A 19,858-nucleotide genomic window follows, 5' to 3' on the forward strand; every position below is an offset into this window, starting at 1 on the left:
AAAGGAACTCTTAATGCTTCAGCTTCATACCAAGACATTTTGGACAATTTCATGCTCCCAACTTTGTGGGAACAGTTTGGGGATGACCCCTTCCTGTTCCAACATGACTGTACACCAGTGCACAAAGCAAGGTCCATAAAGACATGGATGAGAGTTTGGTGTGAAGGAACTTGACTGGCCTGCACAGAGTCCTGACCTCAACCTGATAGAACACCTTTGGAATTAATTAGAGGGGAAACTGTGAGCCAGGCCAAAATTGGGACGTCTGCCTTTACACGCACATGAATGTAATATGGAGTTGTCCCGCCCTTTGCAGCTATAACAGCTTCAACTCTTCTGGGAAGGCTTTCCACAAGGTTTAGGAGTGTGTTTATGGAAATGTTTTGACCATTCCTCTAGAAGCGCATTTGTGAGGTCAGTCACTGATGCTGGATGAGAAGGCCTGGTTTGCAGTCTCTGCTCCAGTGAAATCAAGAAATTAGGAGAAAGCTGCAGTCACTTGGGTTATGACTCTGGTATATATTGTTGTGAAGTACTACATACTAAATACTACAACTGGAGAAAGATGGAGCCTTCAAGCACATTCTACAGACTCAAGAACAAAGATCATTCTGGAAAGTTTGGACACCATGATGCACCAAAAGGAGGTCAGATTTCTCTTTCAAATCTTAAAAAAAAAAAAGAAACCCTTTTTTCTCTTTTAGTCTTAGAGCAGGCTGATTTTTCAAACCCTGACTGAAGGTGTATAAAAAAAAAAGAAGAAGAAAGAAATGAACATGTCCTCCACAAAATAAAAGAGGACTAGAAGGAACAGCGTAAGAAGGAAGGTCACTGATAATGGAATCAACTTTGGAATAGCTTTTAAGGAATTTTTGAGGATGATAAGGATCAGACAGATGACTCTGTTCAATTTGGGGAACAAGGTGATGACAGAGTGAAGTCACGTAGAGCAAAATGCACCACGGTTGAGTGTTCGGCAATCTGGAACAAGGCACTTACGTCTGTTTCAGCAGAGGAGAAAATAGCTAAAATTGAGGGGGGAGGATGGAAATAATTCCCAGTGCGTCATGCTGAAACTCAGAATGCAATGATGTGCAAAAGACAGTTTTGTGAATGCCTCAGAGTTGGAAAGTTACAGCCTCATGAAATTACCTTCCTCAAGTATTATTGAGGTACTGAAGACACTGGCGATTGCTCTTCACCTCCTCTTGACCTCTTACAAGGAGAACAGAAATGCCATTTGGTCGGGGGGAAAAAAACGAAAGAAACTATCCGTGTTTGTGTGGTCAGCCTGATGTCATTTGCACAATCATCAATGCGATTGATTCTCGGTTTCACGCTTTCGTTTCGAGGAGCCTGTCTGCGAACGATAAGAACAATGTCCACTAAGCTATGTTGATTGAAAGCAGTCACAATGGATCATTCCGGCAGTCCGGCGAGCTCAGAGAAAGAAAAGAAGAAGACAAAGTCATGAGGTTTTTAGAGAGCTCTAAAGAAAACGCCTGAATGACTTTGCTATGGTTATGTACTCTTCCCTCAAGTACAGCATGGGCTTGCCTTGAAGTGCTGCAGTGCAAACTTTTTTATAAAGGATACTTGTTGATGTGATAGAAATGTAGAGGACTGAGAGCAAAGCTGCTGTATCATGTTCAACCTTAAGCACAGAAGCTCTGTGAAGTCGGAACCGAGCGGTGGATATCCTCTGATTTTAAGTGAACATTCCTTCATCTCTGCATACATTCGTAAAATTTAGTTGGTACATGATTAATAGGGATTCTTCAATTTACAACCTCATTGGAACTTCATTAGGATCGCATTGTGATGACTAGACAACTGGATCAGAGCATCTCCAAAACTGCAGCTCTTGTGGGGTGTTCCCGGTCTGCAGTGGTCAGTATCTGTCAAAAGTGGTCCAAGGAAGGAACAGTGGTGAACCGGTGACAGGGTCATGGATGGCCAAGGCTCATTGATGGATGTGGGGAGTGAAGGCTGGCCCGTGTGATCCGATCCAACAGATGAGCTACTGTTACTCAAACTGCTGAAGAAGTTAATGCTGGTTCTGATAGAAAGGTGTCAGAATACACAGTACATGATGGGTCAGGGCTGTTTTGGCAGCAAAAGGGGGACCAACATAATATCAGGCAGTATTTGGACATTGTCTCGAAGCAGCTTTACAGAAGTATAGAAACAGAAAAAATGATAAAGTTTAAAGTTTACTATTTATTTCTAACATTTATCCCTAATGAGCAAGCCTGAGGTGACAGTTTTATTACTATTATTATTATTATTATTATTATTATTATTATTTATGTTGTTGTTATATACAAATTTAGAAAAAATAATAAAGAAAAGTAGTTTCTATCAGATAGTTTTTCTATCATATCAGTTTGAATTATTTCACAGATTTTAATAAACCTTTTGCTCTTCTAAAATCTGTTATTCATAATCACATCATTTCAAAACATCTCACAGCGTTATCTACATATAGATAAAATTCCACAAGGTAATGGCACTGATTTCTCCTCACACCTCACACCATGAATTATAGAACAGCTTTAATATAAAAGTTTGTTGCTCTCAACAAGAAACAACATTTATTTAGGAAAAGGTTCTACTGGCCAACCCCAGAACCTCATGCTTCTATAGAGAGCCCAGAGGAACCTCTTTTTTTTTTTTTTTTTAAAAGAGTGTATAATCTTTCACAATTGACTTGACAGAAGAGCTCTGTTCTTGCTTTTGTCTGGCTTGGTCCTGTTGTAGTAAGGCTTACTCTTGCTATTGATTTTTCACTGATTGTGGTCACTTGTACCTATTTTTTTCCCCTGCAATTATAGCATCTGACCTTTCCTGACCTTACTATCACAAAGTTCTGGTATCTTCCAGAATGTTCTACTATCTAGTATCTTCTGTATAACCTAGACAGACTGTCACATCTTGCTTGTTATACCTTCATGAATATTGATTACGTATTTTTATATAGGATAAAGGTGTGATTTGGTTCATGTTTGTATCTATAACATTTGATTTGAACCGCTTATCATATTCTTATATAGTCACTCAAAAGCTCCAGTACTGCTGAGCTGCCACTGTTGGTCCCTTAATTAAGGCTCTTTCTGCTCCAGGGGGTGTTGTATCATGCCTGACCCTACGTTTTTACCCCAACTTCCAATCTTACTGTGCTGTGTATATGTGACAAATGCACATTTTCTTTAATTTAACATCTATACCTTTTTCTTTAATTGGACCTTCTCATTATAATTTTTTTTTGGCTGGGGGATTTTTTTTATGGTACCACACTCTATCTGAAATATCCATTAGCTTATTCAGCTTGTTCATGCAGTAGTAGCTTGAGCTGTTAAAGCTCTGAGTTGTTGATCGGAGGATTGAGGTTCAAGCCCCGGCACTACCAAGCTCCACTGTTAGGCGTCTGAGCAAGGCCCTTAACCCTCTCTGCTCCATCATACCTGACCGCCCCTGTACTTCCTCAGCTAGGATACACGAAGAAAAGAATTCCACTGTGCTGTGATGTATGTGTGGCGATAATACATGCTCTCAGTTCTTCCTGATTGGCAGGGGAGAGAATATTGACATCCCGCCCACCCAGAGATCACAAGCAATAGTCTTTCTTGGATTCCTGCTTATCTATATCTAAATACAATTTGTTTTTATAGCAAGATTTTTCCTCTATCACAGTCTGAAGTGATAACTCTTCAGTTATGACAATATATTCTATTAATAGCCGAGCTTCTTTAAAGAACTTTTCTGATCTGTGATCTGATTTTCTACAGTCTGTTTGTACGATTCTGATCCCCAAAAAGCAATTCACCATCACAAAGCCAACCAATAACATTGAAGGACAGTGTGACTTCAGCTGTATTGATGATGCAGCACAGTCGTATTGAAAATGTGCCCTGCGGTAACTCTTTTCATGTATTTTAACGGAATACGTTACTGAATACATTTTCTAGTGTATGCAGCATTCAGGCATCAATGCCGGTTTCAAAGGGTTTTTCGCACACAGCCCTGCCTCCAACACACCACCAGCACCGTGATCCCTCACCGAGTTATTCACACTGACACTGACTGATACTGCTGAGCCGGCACTAAACAAAGTGTACTTACTGTACGTCTGCTAAACACACAGTGTGTCCTCGCATGTGTGTGTGTGAATATGCTAATAAGTGCCAAGCCTGCTCCTGTACATAATCATCAGGATTTAACATTGTGTGCAGTTCGGATCGAGCGACTCTGAATAGAGATGAATGACTAATTTAGTAGATGAGATCACACCTGAGTGGATGAAAGGTTAGCACATTTGTCTCGCACCTACAGGGTCGAGGGTTTGATTTTCCTGTGTGCGCACAGTTTGTATGTTCTCACTATGCTTCGGGGGTTTCCTTTGGGTACTGGAGGTGTGTTTTGTAGGTTGATTGCCTGCATCTCTAAATATTCTGTGTGTGTGTGATTGTGCATGTCCAGGGAGACCCCAGGCTTGTGTCCTGGGTCCCCTGGGATAGACACCAGGTTCCATGTGACCCTGTGTAGGATAAGTGGTCCAGAAGATGGATATCTAGATGGATGGAGATCACACTTATGTTAATCCTATTTCTCTCTACTAAGCTTGCTGGAATTTTGACTACTTCACACAACAACCTGTACAATTATGATGTCTGGAATTTTTTTCTTAATTTAGTGTGCTCATCCTTAATATCCTCCCTCGAAGAAACACTGCTTCTTTTGCTGAGTATTACAAATGCATGAAGTCATTTCCATAATGATACCTGATTATTTTTGTTTCGAAGTCATTGAAAGTCATCGAGTCATTTCACGTTGAGAGAAAAAGCAAGCTAGGGATATAATTAAAGGTTGTCTTAAATGAAATATGAACAGTTTTCTCTGTGGGTGTAAATGGTCATGAACAGACCCGTGTATTTCCTGTATTTCAAACGAATTCTAAAAGGAAGGTATGGAAATTATATTGCTTTCAACTAATATAGTATTAGATACGCATAAAAATTAAAGAGGCTGCTAATGAGAGAAATTTGGCCCTTTTACTCTATATGTATATCATGTTCAGAGGAGAGAAATATACATAAGAAGAGATAACACAGTGTCTTACTCTAAATAATCATGTTTCTTTCTTGGAAATACTTGGAGAAATTTGAATATATTCCATTAACCCTTAAATTGTAACCTTTTCATTTTAAAATATATGAGAGGACTAATTTAAATAATTAGACTAATTGAATAAATCTGCCTAATTTAATATAATGGAGGACTAATTTAAGAGACATTTGTAAGACGATTTTTTCCCCACAGTGTCGTCGGAGATCTTGAACATTTGAGCATCAGCACCTGGTAGCCCCGCCCCTTTTCAGCTACACAACGTGCATGGAGTGTCCAACATTCCATTATTCATTTTTTTTTTTGGTTGAATAAGTGCATCATCCAGGTACTTGAAATGCACTTCTTCTTGTTGGAATACACCGATCAGGCATAACATTATGACCACCTGGCTATTATTGTGTTGGTCCCCCTTTTGTGTATTCTGAGACCTTTCTATCAGAACCAGCATTAACTTCTTCAGCAATTTGATCAACAGTAGCTCATCTGTTGGATCGGATCACACGGGCCAGCCTTTGCTCCCCACGTGCATCAATGAGCCTTGGCCGCCCATGACCCTGTCGCCGGTTCACCACTGTTCCTTCCTTGGACCACTTTTGATGGATACTGACCACTGCAGACCGGGAACACCCCACAAGAGCTGCAGTTTTGGAGATGCTCTGATCCAGTCGTCTAGCCATCACAATTTGGCCCTGGTCAAACTCGCTCAAATCCTTACACTTGCCCATTTTTCCTGCTTCTAACACATCAACTTTGAGGACAAAATGTTCACTTGCTGCCTAATATATCCCACCCACTAACAGGTGCCATGATGAGGAGATCATCAGTGTTATTCACTTCACCTCTCAGTGCTCATAATGTTATGCCTGATCGGTGTATACGGTATATCCATATATAATGACCCTGTGTTAAATCTTGCTTTATTTCCTAAGCTATTATTTCCCAAGCTACATTACTACAAAAATCAGTTGATGCAAGGTTTAACTCAAGGTGTGTCCCAAATCGCATACTACTCAAAGTCATTATGTAGTATAAATAGTGAGTAGAGTGTTCACACTTAAAATTCCAACAAAAAGAAGTGGACTTCAAGTACCTGGATGATACACTTACTCAACCAAAAAAAAAAAAAAAAAAAAAAAGAATAGTAGAATATTGGACACTTCATACATTTGCAGCTTTGCTTATGTAGCTGAAAAGGGGCGGGGCTACCACACACTGATACTGGATGAGAAAACATATTCTCTCCGGTGGACAAGACGTCTTACAGATGTCTTTTAAATTAGTCCATGCCGATTTGTTTTTGACATTATGGTGTTATTATGATATAATATCGCTAGCTCTCAACTTCTGAACTTTAAAAAGTGTATTTTATTTTTAAAAAAAAACAAAACACAAAAAAAAACTTGTAAACAAACAATTAATTAGGTTCCTCACGTCTCCAGCGTCTGTTCAGCTTTATGGATTCCTCTCATTAATCTCCTGCAGTTGGAAACATTGATAGCTATGTGAAATGCAGATGCCATGGCTGCCTCTCTTCCATGTTATTGACTGGCACAAATCAATAGGAACTTGCCATGTGTTCCAGTCGCTGGCACTGATTAGCACTGAGGCCTGAGAAAGCTGCAGCTTCAGCGTCCTGCTCTTACACCGTTCATATTCTAGGCAAAAGAGATTATACCATATGTTCTGTGTGTATTAAAGAGTTTCCTGTTCTGTGCAACTTTGAGTTGAACTTCTATAAGGCTTTTCAATGCTGCGAAAGGATTAGGATTAAAAACATTTTCGCCTTTCAAAGGTGCGAAAGGCAGCTTTCCTTTTTAGCACCCAGATTACAAGATAGCGAACAACGCCGGCTGACATTTTTGATCACGTTAAAAAAAAAAAAAATAGAAATCACCTCACAGACGTGTTAATGCTTTGATCCGAACCTCTGCCGCTGATTAAAATGAATGGTATTGATCCACATCCACATAAGCCTTCCTTTTCAAACGCCTCAGTCTTTATAATCTGACAAATCCATATCGTTCTCTAGAAAAATGACTTAAAACTAAGTTAACGTGTGGCTTTACACAAATTCGGAAACCCTTTAAAGGGCTGAAACCTTTACGGAGTGACCTTTTCTCTCTGATGATCACCTTTTCCTGATTAGCCCTCCACACACTGGACTCCCGGGACATACACTACGCTAGCTTAGCTCTCTCCGGTTCAGCTCTCTGTTAATGTGGCGAACCGATGCGCGGAAAACGCTGCTTCCACTTCCTCTACTAATTTTTGCAATCACGTCAAGTGGGTGCACAAGAGCTACTCGAACACGGACGAGCTTGAGTTCAGTAATCAGGGGTTGAGGACATGTAGGGGAGGGAGGGAGATAGAGAGGGGGAGAGAGAGAGAGAAAGAGAGAGAGAGAGATGTGGTAAAGATAGAAAGAAAAATAGGCAGTGGGGAGAGAGAGGGAGAGAGAGAGAGAGAGAGAGAGAGAGAGAGAGAGAATGGTATGGGGTAAAGATAGAATAAAAAATATGCAGAATAGAGAGAGAGAGAGATGGGATAAAGATAAGAAGCAAGAAAAAAACAGGCTGTGGGGAGGTAGAGACAGATAAATAGAGAGAGAGAGAGAGAGAGAGAGAGAGAATGGTATGGGGTAAAGATAGAATGAAAAATACGCAGAATAGAGAGAGAGAGAGAGAGAGTGAGAGAGAGCGAGAGAGAGAGAGAGAGATGGGATAAAGAAAAGAAGCAAGAAGGGAGAAGCAATGGGGAGGTAGAGACAGATAAATAGATAGAGAGAGAGAGATAGACAGAGAGAGAATGGTATGGGGTAAAGATAGAATGAAAAATACGCAGAATAGAGAGAGATAGATAGATAGATAGATAGAGAGAGAGAGAGAGAGAGAGAGAGAGAGAGAGAGACATGGGGTAAAGATAGAAAGAAAAATATGCAGAACAGAGATAGATAGATAGATAGATAGATAGATAGATAGATAGATAGATAGATAGAGAGAGAGAGAGAGAGAGAGACATGGGGTACAATAAGCAGTGGAGAGAGAGCGAAAGAGATCGAGAGGGATAGAAGGTCTGTAAAAGAAAGACACGAAGAGAGTGGGAGGGCTCTCTCTAATGCTAACACACACACACACACACACACAGATTGTATGAAATGCCATGGCATAGAGAAGATGAACACACTAGGGATTGTGCAACTTCTAATTTCGCCATAAATAGTCTGCAAATGACATTTCCAGCTTCAGTTCTTTTTCACCAGTGACAAAAGTAAATAAAGCGGTGTAATAAAACGTGCAAATCAATAATAAACCTGTGTTTTATTTTACACAATTTCAGGATATATTATTCCTAAAATGCGCTCGTGTGTGTAGACAGAGACTACAGCGATGCTGCCTCTACCACAGCGTCTGGGAGGTTTTTCCATCATGTTTAAATCCGGTCTCAGCAGCCACCACAAACCAGTCCGGATCTGGCTCTGTGATCTGGCATGAGACACAGATCTGCCTCTAGAGTGCGACTGGACAGTAATGTGCAACTCTACAAGTGCTCTTTCACACAGAAGTGTTTAGAACAGAAATTCGCAGAAATTTGATTTAGTGTTAAATGACAATAAAAAATACTGGTGAAAGTGGGCGGGACTAGATCTAGTCTTCTAGTCTGAAATATTTTCACAGAGTGCAATGATCCTGATTTGTTTTTGTTTTTTTTGGATCATTTCTACATAAGCGACTAACAGACACACACACACACACACCTGTACATATACACACAGACTTCAATTTGCTGCTTAAATTTACATTTATGTTCTTGTTATTCATTTCTTACTAATACAAATAATGTAAAAAAATTGTAGAAATGAAAATTAATTAATTTATTAATTAGAAATAGCAAATAATAGTTTTTGCTTGGCTCAGAACGAGTATAATATCTTTGAGAAAAGAAAAAAAAATTTAAAACCTGCCTTCAGGCTCATTTGTATGCTTCTTGTCAGTCATTTTATAGACACACCCCCAACACCCATTCGCACCTTCAACTCATCGGACCTTGAGCATTATGAGATGAAATGACATGTTTACAGAGGCTTTGAATATTTTTGTTTTTTGTTTATCAGGCTAAATCTAGTTGAGCCTCTAAATTTTGGGGGCGGAGCTTCATGTACATGGTTTGTAAATGAAAGGGAAAACCCATTCAAATCTGGGTTTTCAACACGATTTATTTATTCATTTAAATCCTTTTGTCCCACCTCAAATCTTTCCTTTAATCACATAACCAGCCAAACAATAGTCCTGCTTGTCTATTTCAAACTCAAAAATAAATGCACTCAGATTTTAAAGCTTGGAAACATGAGAAACGTGTGTGCTGGAGTGCACACAGTAAGTGGTGCATTTCTGTATTATTTTTGGCCACCCTCAACCTCACCCTCCTCATTAGATGTCTGTGGAAGTCTTCACAAAGCCAGTTTGCGGTGTCTTGTTAAAAGTGCGAGCAAAACCTGTTTTTTGTTTTTCTTTGGATGGTACATGGGGAACTGTTACAAATGATCACACTGTCAAACCTGCACAGTCCTTGGACTTACAGCATTTTTATCACAGGTTCTGCGTCATAACATTTTGGAGTGATAATAATAATAATAATAATAATAATAAAAATGATGATGATGATAATAATAATAATAATAATAATAATAATAATAATAATAAAAATAATGATGATAATAATAATAATAATAATAGCTGTTTTTTGGGAGACCTGTGAGTAAGAAACAACATTAAAAAAAAAAGGCGAAGCAGAGGTTTAGTGTGAGTGAACTAATGGCAAAATAAAAGAACTATAATCGTAAACAAATTCCTCTTTCGTGTGTCATGTCGATTCACATTCAAGTGAATTAACTCTTTTACTAAAGCAAGTTTTATTTACTTGAATTGCCCCTGACATTCTTGCAGTCTCCTTGTGAAATGAGGCAAGACCGGAAAATTAGCAGCCAAAAACAAAAACAAAAAAATCCATTTCGAAGTCATTTGATCTGAGAATGTGGAAACAAAGGAGAAGCTCCTTTTCTGGAGTGATGTGATGCAAGATGAAGCTCATACTTCTTGTGTTTTTGTTATCAATTTTTTCGCTAATCAGACCAGTGAGAGTAAACAAAATGAAAAGTCTGACAGCAAGCCTTGTGTCTAGTCTCTGGTTTGATGAGCTACTCTTAGCTGTTTACGTATCTGCATGTAATTGGAGAAACCACCATGGAGGATCTGGGTGTAGCGGTGCTGGAGATGTCGTGTCTATCAGCTCTGCTGTGTAAATCTGATCTGCTGAAATATTACATTTACCACACTGTCTAGATCCTGACATATATGTAGTTGTCTACGGCATCAGCATTGCTGTAATTACCGTGTGTGTGAGGGGCCATGATGTTTTCGGGCCACAACACTGAGGTGTATTTGTGTAGCAGTGACTCTGACTGACCTGACACTGGAGTCATGGGAGTGGGCGGCAGGCCGTTCATGTTGATCGCCCCCACTTGGTGGATCTGTGTAGCCGGAAATGCCATGCTGGGTGCCAGGTAGCCACCATGGGACGCAGCCATTATGGCCGCCTGCTGCTGCATCAGCTGTGAGGGTGAAGGAATAAAGAAATAGAGTGTTTTCTTCCAAAAATGTACACATAATAAATAATAAACTAACTGAACATTTAATCCTCTTGAAGTAGAACCCCCCCAATCCTCCCACCTCCAACCACCCAACACACACACAGGAGCCTGTCACACACTCACACTGAATAAGTTATGAACCAGCACCACTCAGACACTGATTATTAAATAAATTAACACAAATTCCCTGTACACCCTGCCAAACAAAGGTAATTACAGTAAGACTGTCACCATGGCAACACCACACTGAATCAATAACCTTAAAAGGCCAATCTGTCAGACCGAAACTCATCAGACTCGAGATTCACTTTCATATCAAATGCTCTATCCGAGCTAGGGCTGATTTTTAAAATGGCATGATGGAAATCGGTAACTGAGCCACTACTGCGAATACAAAAACAGTAACACTAAACATATCAGGAATTATATATCTGCACCTGGACAAATGTGGCAGTATAATTAAACTGGAACTTGATTTGGATATGTAGGTAGTGCTATCTAATACATTTCACCAGGAGAAATTTCTAGTCTGTGTGCAAATCCTGTAAAAAATGAAAAGACTTTTTGTCCAGGTTGCTTCAGTACTCAAGAAGAGAAGTGAGGGTTCATAAGGGAAAGAGAACTGGTCAAAAGTTCTCCATCAAATCTAAATCAAAATTGATTCTAGCTAGGTAGCTGGAGGCAAATGTGGATAAGGCTAGCTTCCATAGCCGACGGCTAGTACCATATTCGTTGCTAGCGACCACACTCCTGAAGCTAAAATGCTTACCTAGAATACATAAAAACACTAACACTCATCTACTGGATTGCAAACTAAGCTTATACTGACATATTAGCTAGCAAGCTCATCCATAACAGATTGAAAGTTCCTAGGCTGGACAACTCGGATGAACTGGATTTCATGTAAAGTTAGCCGTGAATTAGAGATCTACAAAACTTTGACCCAACCAACAAGCTTCCTTATATTAAAGGAGTCTTTTGTTTCAATGCAATCCATGAGCCATCAGGGCCAAATAGATTCCTTCTTAATATAATTAGAAACTAGCCTTTTAGTCAAATGATTAAATAGGTTAAGAAACCAAAGTTGGATTTAATATCCAGTATCTGTATATTAGATGGCTAAAAGGAGAGCAGACCACACAGATCTATAAGCTAAACCATTATCATGCGTGGAATCTGAAGGATGTAGAGCAAGGTCACTTTGACCCTCCAATTGCGGCGAAATAAATAACATCCAGTCAACTATGAATTGTTTGTCATCACAACTACTCATAGTATTATTAGGGGTCACCGGTTTATGTGTATGCATGTCAGAGTGTATGTTTAATGGTCAAATTACAACCCTGATGTCTTGCTTCTGGCATTGCTTTCACTAAGCCCTGTTTGGTGGAAGAACTTTAAAGACAACGAGGGTGCGAGCCAAGAGAGACAATGCCGGAGGAAAGATGAGCGAGCGTCTACAGACCCTGTGTGTCCGTGAATGCACCTGGCATACGCATAGATCTGTTGAAATAGTCCCTGATTATAGTATCTCTCATCTCTTTCATTCCGAAAATCAATCTCGAAGTCAAGTTTCATCTCTTTCGCTCGCTGTTTGGCTGTGTTCATCAAACACACTGTTTGATCCGATCAAAACAGTGTTTAATCAGCCAGGAGAACATGGGCTGTGAACATATAACTCTTTAAGTCAAGCTAATACTCTTTAGAAGATTTGTGTCTGATTATATTTCGACTAGCCATGTCTCAGGGTTAGCAAACAGGAACCGGGAATAGTTCCATAAGCTAAGCCAGTTGGCATTATTTTTTGTCATAACTTATTCTTTTCACTGGAATAGTGTTTTCTCAGGCTTTTCTTCGTATTATATTCAGTAGTCTTGGTAATTTGAACCTTCTTTTGTTTAGCTGAAAAGTAGCATAGCAATAGATGCTTCAAACTGCACAGTGGAGGGAGATTTCTGAAAAGCCACAGACAAATCCTTGGGCTTCACCCCAGTGGATTCAGATATGGATCACAGCCATGTTCTGCGCTTCCATCTCCTTTTCTTTATCATACCCTCTCCTCTCTATATCTGTCCATCTCACTGACTGACATATTGGGTGGTGTCAGGCCATTTCAAAGGGACGTTCCTTGTCAGACTGAGGTCTTGAATTGCATGCAAGAAGTACAATGTCTCTCTTCCTTGACACCTGTCAAAGATGCCCTTCTGCTGATCTTTATCATTCTATCTCTTCTCTAGAAGAACCCCCTTCCTGTATTTTTCTAAAGTAATATTTGGGGGGCTATTGCAAATGTTGTCTTCTGCTACTTATTCATACACCGACCAGGCATGACATTATGACCACCTGCATAATATTGTGTTGGTCCCCCTTTTGCTGCTAAGACAGCCCTGACTATTATATCCCACCCACTAACAGGTGCCATGATGAGGAGATAATCAGTGTTATTCACTTCACCTCTCAGTGCTCATAATGTTCTACCTGATCGGTTTATGTCTCCTGTTCATCAGATTCTTTTTTTTTCTTTCAAACAATTACGTTTTCTGATGATGTTACATTACATGGTCAAGGATACACTGGAGAATGCTTTTTTGAAATTTCATAGAGATTCAGGGCCAACAATACAACATGTGTGATACATTAAATGAAACTTGTTTACTTACCACACCAGTCCCTGCCTGAGTGGGAGTTTTTCCCAGTGGACAACTGAGTTGTTTTGAGAAGATTTTAAGTATCGGGAAGGAAACTAAATGATCTTTTTGCATATGCCCAAAATATTGTAGCAGTGTTCACTATAAGCCTTCATGGAGGAGGCAAAGCCAGTGTCCAAGAGGGATACTCTGACTGACTCCATAAGGCAACTTCAGTGGGAATTTGAGAAAAAATGAAATACCTGGATGGTGCATGATGGTGGTCCCAGATCTGAACTTGAGAGATGCACAATTCAAGGATTATCGATAAGAAAAAACGATATTGGACTTGGTACCAGAGCAGCTAGCCGCATGGTTAAAGGTCATGATGTCTTCATTTATATGTTTTGGGCACCTCGGTAAAGAAAACGGCAGACCCTTCTCTCTTGCTCTGTCAAACCATTCAGAGCCTCAGGAGAGGGAGCCAAGACATGCAAAGAAATGCATGAGCAAAGACAAAGGAGTGTTAACCTCTTCTGGGAATAATAGTGAGTGGATGAAGGACCACTTTGAGGAACTCCTTAAACCAGTGGGTATACCTTCACTTCAGAAAGCAGTGACCTTTCTGTGGCTGAGACTCAACACTTTGCTAGTCCTAAAGATAAAGTCGGTGGTCTTGGGCTGGCCAACTGGGATGATAGTGCCTATTTAGTAGGCACCAGAGGATGTGCTAGGCTTATGGAGAGACTGCACTAGGATTCATGAAGAATAATGCAAGTTCTGTCCATAAAACAGTGGACCAACTTTTTATACTTGCACTACTTTATGAGGCCTCATGACAGCATGTTAATCCTCATGAGAGCAAGTTAATCCATTGTGTATTGTGGATTTGGAGAAGGCCTATCATCAGGTGCCTTGATATCTTTTTGTGTAAGGTATTGATAGTACAGGATATCTGGGTCGCTATTTTGCATTTGTGCAACTCAGACAAGATATCAAGATGGAGCCAGTTGGAGACGTGTCCCATTTGGAGGGCCTAGAGATAACATCCCTTGTATTTGTAGATAACTGAGTTCTTTGAGATCTTATTCCTGTAACTGTAGTAACTGAAAAAGAGAGCGTCAGACTGACAAAAAAGGCAGCAGTGTTACAGCTGATGTAGTACTACATCTAGGTGACCTATCCTCACCTGTGGTGTAAGAATAAGGTCATAAGTACAAATAGCAGATTCTCCTGCTTATTACAGCTGGTTACTGCTACTCCTGATCAAGAGGAGCTAGTTTAAATGGTTAGGGTACATCATAAGGAAACCTCTTGTTTGGCTACAACTAGAGCTTTATCAGGAAGGTCCCACCAGATGGAGACCCCAGGGCATAGCCAGGAACCATTGGAGGGATTACGTTACAGTATATGTCATGGGGATCCCACTGGAGGAGTTGAAATCTGTGGCTAGGGAGGGGGAACTCTGGACTGACCTTCTCAGTCTGTGGCATCAGGAAGAATAGGATAATAACTGTACATGGATACCACAAAGAGTAGGTTGGAAAGTTCTAAACTATATTATAGATATAATCTTTGAATAGAACTTTGAGACGATTGCTTTTATTCAGTCTTCCAAATCATGGAAACATTCTACAACATTTCTGAGGTACTTAAACATGAAAGCTAAAGATTTTGTAGCTAAATGATCTGGAGCATTCTTTTAATACGCTCTACTGCTAGTTTAGCTGAAATCTGAAAGTTTCTGCCACGATGAAGTCTGTAAATTTGGACTGGAAAAATCACTGATTTTTGTTTTTGGTGCTCCAAGCTCTCGGGATGAATATAAGGAATCCATGTCATGACACACTTTGCAGCTGTTTGCACCATGCTCCTTTTCCCCCAAATGAAAGGTTGTACTATGTTGGTGGAGCTTTGCTTATAGTGATATTGCTGTCTAGATAGCAAGGTCTATTCAGACTCAGACGTCCTACTTTTCGAAAATGTTATGTTTATTCCCGCTAATCATCTAACTCCTTTTCAATCTGTGAATGTTGATTTTGACAATTTTTGACTAGTGCTTGCAGTAATCCAATCAACTCTATCCTGTTTTTCACTCATCCACTTAGTCTTCACTCATCTCATTCAGACACTATTTGCATACAGCTTTGTCTGTAAAATATTCTCATCTCAAGACTACCACGTTGTACTCTGGGCACACTTTACAACCCCAACTCATGCCAATCCATATTTAACACAAGCGTCACCTTCTTCCTGGAACATTCTCTTAATTATTATGCTAATGTAATTGGCAAGAACTTCAAATCCAACACATCCCACACAGAAACAGCAGAAGTAAAGAGCTCCCACCTGGAGAACAATTGAATGTGTTAAATATTCTCAGTTCAAAATGTAGGACTTTGGAATAACACCGCCTGTACACTTTAACACGATAAAGTGCTGAACGTGTGATATATTCTCGGCGAAAACGCAGACAATATCAATAACACAGTCGACAACAATTAAACATAGCAAACTATTTAAATATGAGAAGTATCAGTACAAAATGCACCACCCATACATTTTAACACAACAGACGCTAAATGTGTGACGTATTCTCAGTGTAGATGCAAGACAATTTTGGATAGCAGCGGGTGTGTTCTCTCTCTCTCTCTCTCTCTCTCTCTCACACACACACACAAGACAGAGTTGAACTGTTTAATGTTTAATGCCATTTTTAAAGTTCTCTTGCATCAAGGTTAACCAAATTCTCATATAATTTGGTAACCCTTTTGTGGTGTTCGGCTCAAATTGACCCGTTTTACATTTGTAATAAAAGTATTTTGTGTTTGTTGTAAATTTTCTGCATTTCCTGGTGCATTTTTGACAACTGTATTTCATATCCAGTGACTGCAATAATCTATAATTTCTTTAAATCAGATAAAAATAATAAATAATAATTGAAACATTGTTCCTGTTCAATTTTATTTCTAAACTTATGGCACCATGGTCTTTACTATAATTTTATTGTATATTATTATTATTATTAATATTATTATTATTTTATTTTTTAAATTATTATTATTATTATTATCTTATTTTATATTTTGTTACAAAAATAAGTGACAGTTTCATTGTTAAATGTGATCTAGTAATTGCAAACATTAATCACAAATGTTATCTATATTGTTTAGGACAATATGTATAAAAGACTTTTATGTATTTTTTATTTTTTTTATTTCTGTAGTAGCTAAAATCCCATTAACGCCCGGGGTCAGTTTGAGCCGAACAATACCAAAGAGTTAAGGGTTACAGGGTTCAAGTTAGGAATATTCGACAGTTCTGACCTTATAGCAACATTTGGCTGAACCCCATGTGGAACACTAAAGAGTAAAAACAAAAGCAGCTTTTTTCTTTTTATTTCTTTTCTTCTAAAAAAACGAGAGCCAAAAGGTTTCCTTTTGCTCACTACGGTTAGTTATATTTAGGTGTAGACGTAATATTAATTAGCTGCATTAATAATTATATCAGTGGAAGAATAGTGTGTATGTGTGTGAGAGAGAGATGGGTGTGGATTTGTGGAAAGCTGAGACTAGGTTGGGGTCCTTGATGTTTACACTGATGAAGGGTCACAGAGCAGGTGGATTGTGGAATACCTGGGGACCTTCCGTCTGTTGGTCCATGATTAGACGTCAGAGAGGAGCGAACACACTGATAGCACACCAGGTGAGCATCAGTATGTCATGTGCATAAATATAGACCCGTGTGTTTCAGGAATGTAACCAAATATGAATACATTATTCAAATTAAATTAACAATGTGTTCGAATAGGAGGCAGACTATTTGGGGTTTAATTTTTTTTTTTTTCCCTTCCTGAATTTGTCTGCTCGTTAGTTGTGACGGAGCTCCAGACATAACCTTGAGCATCGGATTTCCCCTGTGCAGTGAGTGTCCGCTGGCTGTGAATGAAGTGCTTAAAGTGTATCTTTTGCTTTCGTCAATCGCGGGGAACTTTGCTCTGCTCCTTTTTTAAGCACCGTTTGATGCCACCATTCTCAGCAGTCTCAAGGCTGCACAAGGCTCTAATATGCCTGTGCTAAATTTGTGTTGCGATTGTGCAAATACAGTTTCAGTTCAACGTTTCCTTTTTAAAACAGCAAAGCAGCTGTTACATATAACCCACACAGAGCACATGCTATGAACACATCAGCCCTGTTTTCCTTTGTTTCCAGAACATAATGACAGGGTTCATAAATAAAATAACATTTAATTTAATTTAATTTAATTTAATTTAATTTAATTTAATTTAATTTAATTTAATTTAATTTAATTTAATTTAATTTAATTTAATTTAATTTAATTTAATTTAATTTAATTTAATTTAATTTAATAAATAAGTAATAAATAAATAAAAATGGGGTCACTAACTTCTGGTTTAAATCTGAATACAGATATGATTACTTAAAGCAAGGAATACACAGAGATACATATAGCGGCACTTCATAACTAATGCACTTGACAGTAACTGAAAAACTTAGCACAAAGTCCTAACCATGAAATCCTTTATAAATCAATGAACTGTGTAGACAAACTACTACCTTCTTGCGCTAGGCTCTTGCAGTGGTGAGTTGCTAATGGCTGAATGGCAAGTAGCCAAGATAAAGCCACAGTTAGAACCTCCTCCAGAATTTTCAAAGCCTGTTGTGGTGACTATTATAGCAGTGGAAACGAATTGGTCAATAAAGATGCAACTGCGTGCAATCTCTGCCCAGAACGTGTTGCATATGACGGTGGCAACATGACAAACATTATCTTTAATCTTTAATGCGTTGGGACTCTCGGGATCTCAATCAGTGCACCAGCCAAATGGACACATGTGGTTCTATTAAAGGAGGCATGTTTACAACGCAGAGGTTTTCATCAAATTCCTGAATCTCCATCCATCTTTAGTGAAAATAACATGAGGTACGCTGGGCGGTTTATTTACGATTCTGCCATGTGCCTCATAATACATCTCAGGAATTACCTGACAAGGAGGTTGCCACTTCAGCAAGGAGGTATCAAGGTTTGAGCATTTTAATCAAGTGCAGAAATCCCAAACCCTCAGGTTGCCACTTTGCCAACAAGATATCGATTTGTATCTGTCAGAAATGCCAGAAGAGGTTGTGTAATGACTGTGGCGAGAGGCTATTGTCTTTGACTCAACAACTAACTTCTCTCTTTCTTTGCTTGCAACAGACAAATTGCTTAAATGACAAACAAGAATGTAAAGAATGATGTCAACGATAGCTTGACTGACAATGACTTCAATCTTCTCAAAACCCTTCAAAACCACTTGTGACAGATCCCTGTGAGATCTGAAACAACCTCCTGAATGTCAATGATCCTTCAAGCCAGAAATGATTCTCAAATCCAAGGAACTACAAGATGAGGAGACATACCATCAGTGAGGCCAAGGAGATCATCTCTAATGACCTGGAATGCAAATCCTGATCTCCATGAGCAGATCTGGAGGGTCACATATTGAAAACTAGGTTCTGGAGAGTCACATCATGAAAACTAGCTAATGGCCTTACCTTGATGGATGCCTATGGTGATATAACCAGTAAGATTTTGAAACTTGCACATCGGTGCAAATGACCAGAAGATTGCTACGTTTTAATGATCGATTGATTGAATCATCTTAAAGTAACCACTTCATCCTGGTCAGGGTCATGTCAGAAGACAGGAACACTCCCTTGATGGGATGCCAGACCATCACTTCACCCACCAGATTTTGGGAGGTGGGATGAAACTTAAGAAACCAGGAGAACATGTGAATCTCCACACAGATAAGTGCAGGATCAATCTGGAAGTTTTTTAAGGCAGCAATGCCAATGTTGAACCCTAGAATTACCAGATTGTCACTGATGGACCCTAGACCCATAACCCCTTAGTTGGATTAAACCTGGTCCAATTTTTTGCATAAAACTAACTGCCCACATTGGCTGCGAGGCAAATGAGACTTGATCCATCCTTCGGAGCACCTTCTTAATCAAAATCTCATTCATTTAGACACAGAAGCAACAAGACAAAGTAGCTTCATACTGCAAGACAGGTGCGACTATACTTTAGCGCCGCATCCTTGAAATATCAGATCCGCTATTAAATTTTCAGAACATCTTGAAGTTTTTAAGCTTTTTAGTTCCAACATGTTCGTAAAGATTTTCTTGCTACACAGAGAGCTAGTTTAGTTGACTCTGCTACTCTGGTGCTGATACAATTATTATATTATTGATTATAAATCAAAGCCAACTGTACAGCTGCATTTTGGCTCCAAGGGATAGCAAAGCATCCCTCAGGAATGACGGGCGCAAGTGCATTTAAATCTACGTTCAAACACCTGCATTCATAAAAAAACATGGGAGAGAAACATGCACAGATGCACACACACAATCACACTGTAATTAAGGTTGGGTGCCTGCAGGGTAAATTCTAT

The 19,858-nt window shown here is 39.2% G+C and overlaps 1 protein-coding gene and 1 long non-coding RNA gene across 2 annotated transcripts in view; one reads left to right on the forward strand and one right to left on the reverse strand.

Annotated features, from left to right (window-relative positions):
- Positions 1 to 19,858, forward strand: part of LOC131371086 (uncharacterized) — a 49,977-nt gene that overhangs the window by 12,941 nt on the left and 17,178 nt on the right. The gene's annotated exons all lie outside the window — the stretch shown is intronic.
- LOC131371085 (CUGBP Elav-like family member 5) overlaps positions 1 to 19,858 on the reverse strand; it is a 198,142-nt gene that overhangs the window by 11,887 nt on the left and 166,397 nt on the right. Inside the window, exon 7 of the mRNA XM_058418839.1 lies at positions 10,591 to 10,735. Within this exon, the coding sequence (XP_058274822.1) occupies positions 10,591 to 10,735 (145 nt within the window). The remainder of the gene's footprint in view (positions 1 to 10,590; positions 10,736 to 19,858) is intronic.

Source organism: Hemibagrus wyckioides, linkage group LG20, assembly GCF_019097595.1.
Source record: "Hemibagrus wyckioides isolate EC202008001 linkage group LG20, SWU_Hwy_1.0, whole genome shotgun sequence".
In the NCBI taxonomy this organism is placed as follows: domain Eukaryota; kingdom Metazoa; phylum Chordata; class Actinopteri; order Siluriformes; family Bagridae; genus Hemibagrus; species Hemibagrus wyckioides.